The sequence below is a fragment of the Bos mutus genome, chromosome 15 (assembly GCF_027580195.1).
Source record: "Bos mutus isolate GX-2022 chromosome 15, NWIPB_WYAK_1.1, whole genome shotgun sequence".
Taxonomy (NCBI): Eukaryota; Metazoa; Chordata; class Mammalia; order Artiodactyla; family Bovidae; genus Bos; species Bos mutus.
The window spans coordinates 44469112-44481146 of NC_091631.1; the positions used below are offsets into that span (position 1 = coordinate 44469112).

General features: G+C 34.9%; 1 protein-coding gene across 1 annotated transcript in view; it reads right to left on the minus strand.

Annotated features, from left to right (window-relative positions):
• The window catches only part of PIK3C2A (phosphatidylinositol-4-phosphate 3-kinase catalytic subunit type 2 alpha), a 106572-nt gene that overhangs the window by 52478 nt on the left and 42059 nt on the right, over positions 1-12035 (minus strand). Inside the window, 1 exon segment of the mRNA XM_070384040.1 lies at positions 4043-4146. Within this exon segment, the coding sequence (XP_070240141.1) occupies positions 4043-4146 (104 nt within the window).

Sequence of the window (12035 nt, forward strand, 5' to 3'; positions counted from 1 at the left end):
AGTTGACAATAAGAAAGGTTCTGAAGAGGCAGCAAGTGTAAGTATTCATGCACAGCTTCTATAGTCAGTCTGCTAAGTCGCTTCAGTCGTGTCTGACTGTGCGACCCCATAGGTGGCAGCCCACCAGGCTTCCCCGTCCCTGGGATTCTCCAGGCAAGAACACTGGAGTGGGTTGCCATTTCCTTCTCCAATGCATGAAAGGGAAAAGTGAAAGTGAAGTCGCTTGGTCGCGTCCAACTCCTAGCGATCCCATGGACTGTAGACCTCCAGGCTCCTCTGTCCATGGGATTCTCCAGGCGAGAGTACTGGAGTGGGGTGCCGTTGCCTTCTCCATTGTAACAGACTAGATAAAGTATTTTATGAACACTCTAAACCACACATTGTAGTTTGATGTTCTTAAGTAATTACCTACAAAGAGCATTTTTTAATACTAATTTTCATTTTCTTTAAACCATCCATTTTCCCCGTTCAGTCGCTAAATTGTGTCCAACTCTTTGCAACCCCATGGACTGCAGCACACCAGGCTTTCCTGTTCTTCACTGTCTCCTGGAGTTTACTCAAACTCATGTCCATTGAGTCGGTGATGCCATCCAACCATCTCATCCTCTGCTGCCCCCTTCTCCTCCTGCCCTCATTTTTCCCAGCATCAGCGTCTTTTTCAATGAAACAGCTGTTTGCATCAGGTGGTCAACATATTGGAGCTTTAATATCAGTCCTTCCAATGAATATTCAGGGTCCATTTCTCAATCATCACCAAAGCAACAGCTTTGTTTGCTTAATGTGGCTCTATAGCTCAGGAAATTAATTATCCTTATGCAAATACCAAAATCCTTTATGGTGTATTTCATACTATGTGCTATTAAGTTAAGGTTACATATAGACAGAGCCAAACCAGAAAGACAGAAGACATAAAAATGAGGGTTTTAAAAGGCAAATAAAAAAGTGAGGGTTTTCAATTGAATTGATATTACTTTATAAGAAAGTTGAGTCAGCATTATCTAGAATAAAATAAACTAAATGCAGAGGTGAAGTCCTTGATTCCTTGGGTTCAAGACACTTTTTAGATTATAAATATCAGATAGGAACCATAAATGAAGAAAGGAAACTAAAGGCTACTCAGAATGACAAGTGTAAAGTGTAATACTCATCTTGTCCTAGAAGACCAGAAATGAAGCATGAAAAATTTCCACTGGTATCTAATATTCCTCTCAGTACTTTCTCTGGAGACCTAAGTAACTGGTAGATACAGCAAGCTCTGTCAATTACGATGAGTGTGAAAGTCAAAAAAACAAGAAATAAAAACTTAAAAAATGCAATGTCCTGAATCAAAGTATTTCACAGAACTTTAAACTGAAAGCTACCCTGGAGATCACTAATCCAACTCCCTAATTTCACAGGAGCAAAAAAACAAGGCCTAGAACTGGCACTAAATTCTATTTATAGTAGGCTTAACTACAAACAAATACCATAATGACAATCTCACACTAATATCACAGCTGAATTAATATAATCATTTTAGGAGATTTCAAAAAAAATAGAGAGTTAACTAAGAGTATAAATACTTGTTTTTAAAATCTGCATATTGGAAAAAATAGAAAGTGCCATTAATTTCTTCAAGTGATATGTGACTCCAATCTCCAAGGTCAAGAGGGGAACAGAGAATTTTCTAAAACGTAACTTCAAAACACCTCTGCCTCTTAGTTCTGTGAAATATTTGTTACAATCCCACTCTAACAGAAATAACATTCTAATTCATCTGAGGTTTTAATATTCATAAGTCATTTGTGTTTGTGTGTGTGCATATGCATGTAAATAAAAAAGATCAGCTTAGTGGCAGAATTTATATAAATAACAATAAGATTCAAATGCAGGGAAAAAAAGGCAGATCACAGAAAGCCTAATTTCTCAACATGCAAAACTTAAATGCAATAGTCACTCAACACAGTCTAATAGGGCTTGTGTGGAGAGAAAATTAAAGAAACTGGATGAACATTTATCAGATTAATTTCAAACCATTAAAAGATTATTTCCAAATTCTTAACCACACACACATAATGGTATGTATATGTGGCATAAAGGCATGGGTAATTTCTGATACATGCAATTTGCATTCTAAGTCACCAAATGTCTATTTTAAATGTCTACTGAAAAATGTGAGTTTAAAAAATCCAGTTAAGAGTAACCTTTGCACAGGAAATAAACAGTGACTCTACTGATATTCTTCTTTCTCCCTTAAGGTATTCTGAAGAAAAAAGAACGCTGGTTAGAAAGTGATACATAGGAAAGAAAGAACTGTAATCAAACATTACCAATAGTCTAGAAAGTCTAGTTTAATATTAATAAGTCCCTTATAATAAAAATGATGAATACACTCAAAAATGATCTAGGAACTCCAAACTCTGCTTTGCTTAAACCACAATGGGAAAATACTGGATTCAAAATAAATCGCTCAGAAGCAATCTAAATGTCCATCAGAGGGATGGCTAAAGAAGATATGGTACATATATACAACAGAATATTACTCAGCCATTAATAAGAATGAAATAATGCCATTTGCAGCAACATGGATGGACGTCATACTGAGTGAAGTAAGTTAAAGGAGAAATATATGACATCCCTTATATGTGGAATCTAAAAAGAAACAATACAAATGAACTTAGGTACAAAACAGAAACAGACTCACAGACTGAGAATGAACTTATAGTTGCCAGAAGGGAAGGTTGAGAGGAAAGGATAGACCTTGGGATGGCCATGTACCCGGTGCTATATTTAAAATGGATAACCAACAAGGACCTACTGTACAGCCCATGGAACTCTGTTCAATGTTATGTGGCAGCCTGGATGGGAGGGGAGTTTGGGGGAGAATGTATATATATGGCAGAGTCCCTCTGCTGTTCATTTGAAACTATCACAACATTGTTTGTTAATTGGCTATACTCCAGTACAAAATAAAATTTTTTTTTAAAAAAGAATAAATCTTCCAGGAGTGACCTACTTTTCCTTCTTTTGATAACAGATCTCACCCTGTTGGCTGCAATGTTTGCTGTCCACTCTTTCCTTCCGTGGGATTTTTCTATCTGGTGCTGGCTGAAAGGACTCTTTCCTTTCCGCCAGCAAGACCACTGGAATACCAAGTCTAAGCTATCAGTGGCTTCAAAACCCCATCTGTAATAGAAGTAAACAAGCATGGTGAAAGGGCAGGGGGAGAAAAGGGAGGAAGCAAAGTCCAAAGAGAGGAGGCATCGACTACAGTGCATGAGTCCCTGGGTCTTGCTGTCACTGAGCTCTGCCCCACCATCCCTCTTCTATATGGGTTTATGAACCCATACATAACCTTTCTTGATTTATGCTAGTTTAAGACGGGTTTCTTGCACTCATAACAGAAGTGCTGACTAATATAGTAATGGGTTTCTTGCACTCATAACAGAAGTGCTGACTAATATAGTAATATAATGGAAAGAAAACACACTGAACGGAGGCGATGGAGACCTGGCTCTGTTTGTTACAGACTAGCCAAGTAACGTAAACTTTAGTAGGTAACTTCTCCAAGTCTCAGTTTCTTCATATACGAAGAACACTGGACACATTTAAGATTAAAAGAACATTTCAGAAAGGCAATTTTCTAACCTTCAGAAAATATGTTTGCTTCTCTAATCTTGCTTATTATAGCATTTTTTACATCTAAATAGGACAGTATTTTGAATGCTAGAAGGTTCACAGCAAAACTAAGTCTCCTTGTAACAACAAAAAAAGCCATTTTCTAATTCTAAAGAAACTTCTATATTTAAGCCGTATTTTCCCTCAGTAATACAGTATCAGAAGTCTACTGACTGACCTTAATTTTTCCTTCTAAACACTCAGAAACTTAACAGGTTCAAGTGTAGTTTGTGTTAACGTACCAATTAACTGTCTTGATGTTTTAGCGACAGAGAGAAAATATTTAAAAATTTTAGAATTATTAGCACTAGGCTGGTTTTGAAGTTAAATTTTTAAAACTTATTTAATAAGAATAACCTTTAATTTATAAAGAAAAATGTCTTACTTTGTAATGGATTGACAAAAAGCTGCTACTTCCTCATTCTGTACTTCAATTTCTTGTAGAAGAGAACTTTCAGTTGGCAAAGTACTGGTCCCATTTGGGTCTTTCTGTAATGAAAAAAATTTTTTATTTTAAAATAAAAGATCCCCAAAATGCTAAATAGCAAATAGCACAAACACATTTTTATGAAAATATGTACAAATATATGGAGGTTAAATAAACCATATCAGCAACAAAATTTTGAAGTATGGATTTCTATCCCTATAAAAGCAATGCCAACTGAGCCTTATTTTAAAGTTCATTGGTTTTACTTGTTCAAAAATAGACATAGGCTGTACTTAGTATTGGTCAGTAAGAACGGAATGCTAAATACATTTCTATTCAAAATCTTTCAGAAATGAATACTTCAGAAAGTCAACAGCTAAATGAAATCAAAGGACTACACTCTGTTTTACGAAAAGGAAGAGATCAAGCCCATTTGGAACCGGGACTCCTCTAATAAAGAATGAGTTTTAGGAGTGAGTGGGCATTTTCTATGTTAATAAACTGGTACAAACATCCTGACAATCTTTCAAAAGTTAAGTTTATGTCTGACCAAAATTTCTGTGATCAAATTTCTGATCAAAAACATTTAAGGACAAAAATTCACTACCTAAGCATAGTCAAACAGCAGAGTCCATTTAGAGGTGTTTTGACTTACTACATAAAAATACTTGATTTAGCACAAATTTCAAATGTAAATTTCCCTTAAAATTAGAATGGGAACATTCTCAACTTGAAATTGAGCGAAGGAGAACACCATGTATAAGTTTCAAGAGTTGTGGTGGATTTCAATAACCACAGCACACAAGGCTTTGTCAGATAATTAAACTGAAAATTCAGGGCAACAATTCCTTTATTAATTTACTGCTTTTAAAACATGGCAGAGCCTTTTCTGCTATAATATGATATATACATGGTGAAGTGACCAGCCTGGAGTTCTAGAAAAGCTGCTACTACAAAAAACAGAGTTCATGGATAAAAATAAAGGCAGACTACCCAAAGTCAGTGTAATCAAAGTCCTAACTAAAACAACGAGAAGTCCTTACAAAAATACTAGCACAGTTAAATCTCTACTTAAATTTGCACCTAGAATTATGATCTTCTATTCTTTGAAGCCTCTTTAAATCCTGGAGCTCCTGCTTCCTACTTTGTTATATGCGTTCTGAAGAGCAGAATTTCAATGAAGTTAAAAATACAATCCAGGATATAGACTTCTTCACCAAAGTTCTTAATGCAAAAAGAAATGTCTTTACAGTTTCTCTGTCTACACTCACTGCTTCACCAGAATGCTTGCCCCTGTGGAATGTGGAACTGTTCTTGAAGCCACCGTTTTTTACTTCTGTAGAACTTTCAGTGTTTTTCTAGTATTTTCTTGAATTACTAAGGCTTTCCCTTTAACTATGAGAGAGTTTGTTCTTGACTGCTTTGAAGTATTAATATGCTGGGAAAGATGATTTTAAAACAAATGCTACTTCCCCATTATACTGACATCAATCCCATAGGTACCAGTTACAGAAGTTAATTTGTGTTACCAAAAAAAAAGTATTATAGCAAATAGACCATACTATTCTAAGAACGGATTTTCATATTTCTAGACTTTTAATACTCTATTACCAAGGAACAATATGGTTTAAACACAGAAGTTTCATTAGAATTAGAAAACGTCAGGCTTCCCTGGTGGCTCAGTAGTAAAGAATCCGCCTCGATCCCTGGTCCAGGAAGATCCCACATGCCTGAGAGCAACTAAGCCCATGCACCACAACTATTGAGCCTGTGCTCGAGAGCCCAGGAGCCACAATTCCTGAAGCCCGCACCCAGGAGCCCATGCTACACAAGAGAAGCCACTGCAATGAGAAGTCTGTGCACTGCAACTAGAGGGCAGGCCCCACTCCCTGCAATCAGAGAAAAGCCCACAGAGCACCGAAGACCCAGTACAGCCAAAAATAAATAAATGTTTGTTGTTTTAAAGAAAATTGTCTTTTTTTTTGTTATACAGAGACTTAATTTTCTTTCTAGCATTCAAAATACTATCCTACTTAGATGTAAGAGATGATATAACAAGCAAGATTAGAGAACAAATATATAAATATTTTCTGGTTAGAAAAATGCATTTCTAAACAAAGCCTCTGGTTTGCCACTCCAAGTCTGCCACAATCTAATCCAGTTGTATTTCCCAGAACTTCCCAAATGAATACTATATCCAGTGAACCTGAATCATATCCTGTTCCTATAAAGTACAAACTGAATTATCTTGCCTCTAAATCCTTGCTGTTTGTCTTCAGAGCTTCCTCCTAACTTTCCCTCATAGCACAAGTCCAAGATCCATTAATTTTTTAAGGCCCAGTGGAATGCCACTTCATCTACACTGTCTTTTTTGAGAATTTAGTATGGAGCATTTCTTCCCTCCTAACATTTCTAAATACTTAGTCTGAACCAAATACCATATCATTACATCCTGTTTTATATTTGTCCTAATATGAAAGCTCCTTGAGTACAAGAATGAAATTTAATTTTAATTTCGTTATTTTTTTTAAAACTTTACATCCAATTCAGAAGGCACTCAACCATTGGTTTAATTTGTTAAATGTTTTGTTCCCACTAAAAACAAGTTAAAAGTTACTTTCATACAACCAGTGAATTTGCCATAGTGATCATAAAACACTGAAAAATTATAAGGCACTTGGTAGTTCCTTCAATTATTTCCTAAAATAGCAGTAATTTTCATAATTAATGTATTCTATAAAATAAGTCTTATAATTATTATAATACCTAAAATACAGTGAGATGCCACACACAAAAATATCTAGCAATTACTGAGCATTTCTTACATGCCAGGTTCTGCTGTGAGAAACTTGGTCATTTATGTACATATGTATGTATTATTTATTTTTCACAAAGTTCTAGTAGATGTGTAACATGACTATTATCCCCATTTTACACATTGAAAAATGAGGCACAGAGAAGTTAAAGAGGCAACAAGGTCACAGGACTGAAAAAGTGTTAGTATTTCAACCTAGGCAACCTAGCTTAATCACCTTACAACAAAGTCTCCTTAAAAAAACAAACAAACAAAAAAAAACCCTCTAAAACATGAGAGAGGGACTTCCCAGTGGCTAAGACTCTGGGAAGGGGGCCTGGTCGGGGAGCTAGATCCCATATGCTGCAACTAGAGATCCCGAGCACCACATCTTAGACCCAGCACAGCCAAATAAATAAATAAATATCAAAAAAAAAAAAAAGAGAGAGAGAGAGAAAGACAGCATTGAGACCTAGTACAAGCAATGCTATTAAAAAAAAAAAAAAAACCTGTATTTTTGTTGATCTATAACTATCTTTTCTTATCTCTGTTTTTCATGTTCCACCTATTAACAGATTCTGAATCTCCTTAATGGCATTCCTAGATGTTTTTTTTTTTTTTAATAAAAAAATATTTTTTACAGTGCCTTTCATGTATTAGTTCCTTCCTTTCAAGCAGGTTATGAGTTTCAACTGACAGTGGCAAAAACAGATTATAATAATTATCTAGTCATACATTAAGGTAATAATAGAATCTGGAAAGTTAACTCAATGTTCTGTCCACAAAGTAAAAAACAGCTGGGCTCCCAACGATTTCATCTGTACATCAATGTCATCATTTTCTTGTTTTTCTCCATTCTTTCTGAAACCAAAAAAATTTTTTTTTCAATTTCACACCTACTCCCTCAACTCTTGCTCCCAATCCCTTCTTCAAACTGCAAACAACTTAAGCATCAAATCATTTCTTTTCTTCAATTGTCTTGCACAAACTTTTATGCAGCATTCAAGGCTTTCATACTCCACTTATATACACACATCTTGTCTCCCCTTCTAACCCAAGTTCTTTAAGGATGAGATCTAAGAATGGTCATTATTTGTAACCCACACATTTTGTCCTCAAATGTTTTTCTATGAATGAAAGAGGCAAATGATAGTAAGAAAAATTGCTAGTGTCATTACCCAATACATGAAACAAAGAAAGGTTTGTGGGGGAAGATACTGAGTTCTCTAGTAAATATTTTGGGTTTGGAAATCCATATAGATGTTTGGTCATCATCGAGAAATATTCTATTACAAATTTCTATTCCAGAGTTAAACATATTGAATTGAGAATCATCCAATTTCTGCAATTTTCTATAAGGAAATTTCTCTCTGCTAACTGTTGTCAGCAACCATCAGGATCACCAAGGCAAACCAAAGGATTTTGGGTCCAAGTTCCACCAATAGGAGACAGTTTCTTTAGGAGGCTGAGGGATACATAAGCAATTACACTTACTGGGCATCAAAATGGGACATATAAGAATGGAGAAAGAGAGATTTATTATAAGAAATTAGCTCATGTGATTATAAAGGCTGCCAAGTGATCTGGACTAGTAGCTTTCAAACTCTATATCTATCTCAGAGCCTCAAGAATAAAGTACTGATTAAAAGAGAACAAATAAGATATATTAAATACAATCAAGAACAAAACCTTGGGGGAATACCAATGTTTAGAAGCTAGACAAGTAAAAGAAGTCAAAGATTATAGGAAGAAAACTAGTAAGTAGATTTAACCAGGGCAATGGAAGAAGTTTCAAGAAAAGAAATATGGTACATTGTTGCAAATGGGGCAACAAGGCTGGACAGTAAGTATGATCACTGTATTGAAAATCAGTATTCATACTCCTAGAAACAACTTTCTGCAATATGATAGGAACAAGAGAGGATGGTGAGGAACTGGAAAAACAGTAAGTACAAATTCCTCTTTAAAGAATAATGGTAGAAAAATACTTTGGGGAAACAAGAACAAGAAAAGAGAGATGAGTTACATTTGGGAAAAGAGAAGGAATCTCTCTTCCCTCCAAACCAGAAAGAGGCAAATTAATCTGAGGTGGACAAGTACATACTAAGAATAACCTTGATCTCACTATATAAAAAAAGAAAAAAGAAAAAAAAAACCCAAGTAACTGGAAGTCTTAGCTACAACAATCAGACAAGAAAAAGAAAAGAAGTCCAATTTGGAAAGGAAGAAGTAAAACTGTCACTGTTTGCAGATGACACGATATGAAAAATTCCTAAAGATGTCATCAGAAAACTACTGGAACTAATAAATGATTTCAGTAGGATACAAATGAATTTTGCAGGATATAAAATTAATATATAGAAATCTGTTGTATTTCTATACACAAAACCTAACAGAATGAGAAATTAATAAAACAATCCCATTTACAACTGTATCAAAAATAACAAAATACCGAGGAACAAATTTAACTGATACAGGTAGAAGACCAGTATTTAGAAAACTGTCAGACACTGATGAAAGAAAGTGAAGACAACACAAATGGAAAGATACACTGTCCTCATGGACTAAAGAATTAATATTGTTAAAATGACCATATTACCCAAAGCAATCCATAGATCCAACACAATCCTTACCAAAATACCAATGGTGGGACTTCTCCTGTGGTTAAGACTCCACACTACCCCTGCAGGGAGCATGGGTTCAATCCCTGGTCAGGGAACTAAGATCCCATATGCCATACAGCCAAAAAAAAACCCACAAACAAACAATACCATTCTTCACAGAACTAAAACAAACAATTATAAAATGTGTATGGAAACACAAAAAACCCTGCAACAGTCAAAACAATTTTTAGAAAGAACAAAGCTGGAGGTATCATGCTTCCTGCTTTCAAACCACCCAACAAAGCTACAGTAACCAAAACAGTATGGTACTAGCAGAGAGACAGACACATCAATTACTGGACCAGAAAAAACAGCCCAGAAATACACCCACACTTACACAGTGAATTAATCCATGACAAAGGAGGCAAGAACATACAACAGGGAAAAGATAGATTCTTCAATAAAGTGTGCTGAGAAAACTGGACAGCTACAGGAAAAAAAGAATCAAACTGGATTTTCTCATACCATATAGAAAAATAAATTCAAAATGAATTAAAGACTTAAATGTAAGACCTGAAACCATAAAATTCCAGGAAGAAAAGAGGCAGTATGCTTTTTGACATTAATCTTAGCAATATTTTTTTTAATATGTCTCCTTAGGTAAGGAAATCAAAAATAAATAAATGAGACTACATCAAACTAAAATTTTTTGTATAGCAAAGGAAACATCAACAAAACGAACAAGTGGTCTACTGAATGGGAGAAGATATTTGTAAATGATACATCCAATAAGGGGCTAAATACTCAAAATATACAAAGAACTCATACAACTCTATCAAAAAACAAACAACTTGATTTTTAAAATGAGCATTTTTTGAAAGACAATATACAGTGGCCAACAGACACATGAAAAGATGCTCAACGTTGCTAATCACTGGGAAATGCAAATCAAAGCCACAATGAGGTATCATCTCATACCTGTAAGAACGGCTATTGTCAAAAAATAAGTGTTGGTGATGATGTGGAGAAAAGGGCACTCTACTGGACTATTGGCAGGAATGCAAATTGGTAATCACTCTGGAAAACAATGCGGAAAGTGAAGTCACTCAGCCATGTCCAACTCTTTGCAACTCCATGGACTGGACGGAGCCTGTCAGACTCCTCCATCCATGGGATTTTCCAGGCAAAAATACTGGAATGGGTTGCTGTTTCCTTCTCCAGGGGATCGTCCCAAAACAGGGATCAAACCTGGGTCTCCCACACTGCAGGCAGACTCTTTACAGTCTGAGCCACCAGAGAGGTTCCTCAAAAAATTAAAAATAGAATTACCCTATGACTCAGCAATTCCACTTTGGGGTATTTTTCTGAAGAAAACCAAAAACAGTAATTTGATAAGATATACACACCCCTATGTTCATTTCAGCATTATTTACAATAGCCAAGATATGGAAGCAACTGAAATGTCCACTAACAGATGAATGGATAAAGAAGGTACAGGATACACAAACACACAATGGATCGTTATTCAACAATAAAATATATCTCACCATTTGGGACAATATAGGTGGACAAGAAGGTATTATACTAAGTGAAATAAAAAAACATACGAACAAATGAATACAATAAAACAGACAGATTGATAGATATAAAGAACAGATTGGGGGGGTGGTAGAGGGAGTGAAATAGGTGAAGGAAATTAAGAGGTACAAACTTCTAGTTACTAAATGAGTCATGAGCATGAATGTACAGCTTTAGGAATACTATCGATAATATTGTAATTATTTAGTGACAGATGGTAACTAGGCTTATCATGGTGATCATTTTGTAATGTACAGAAATACCAAATCACTATACTATATTGTGTACCTGGAATTAACAGTGTTATAGATCAACCATAATTCAATTTTCTTAAAAGGTAATGGAAAAGGTAAATTAGAGGTTTAAGGAAAGTGATACAGGTTTGAAATAATTCATGAAAACTTACCAGTGCATACTTTATAAAGTAGTTATAAGAATAAGGGAAAGCTTTACATCTAAACAAGTTCCAGATTCATGCCATCTTATCCCAGAAATTAGATGGAACACCAAGTTTTCAATAAACATATTTTAAGCATTAAATATAAACGTATCAGTTGCTATTCAGAACAAAGTCGGTTATTTCCTTAATTGAATTTTTTTTAAAGTTTGTAGACTTCAGTAATCTATTCAAATACTGTATTACATACAACTAGACAGTGGAAAACCACATTTTATTCAACTTTACTTCGTGTTCAAAATTACTGTTAGACATTGTGCTAATTAGGATGTAAATGTTTATAATGTTAATAGAATCAGTACTCTGCAAATCCATTTCTATGAAAATAATTTGATTCATTACTAAAATCTTTGAAATCTACTCGAAGTAGCTAAATTTACAGCTGTTAACTAAAAATGTGATTTAAATTTAAATTGCCAGAAGACAGTTTTAAGTACCGTGTCTTTTCCTTTAGGAAACAAAAATTTAAACTAAAGTATTTAGATTATTATGAACAAAAGACACTAGAAGGAAATAGGA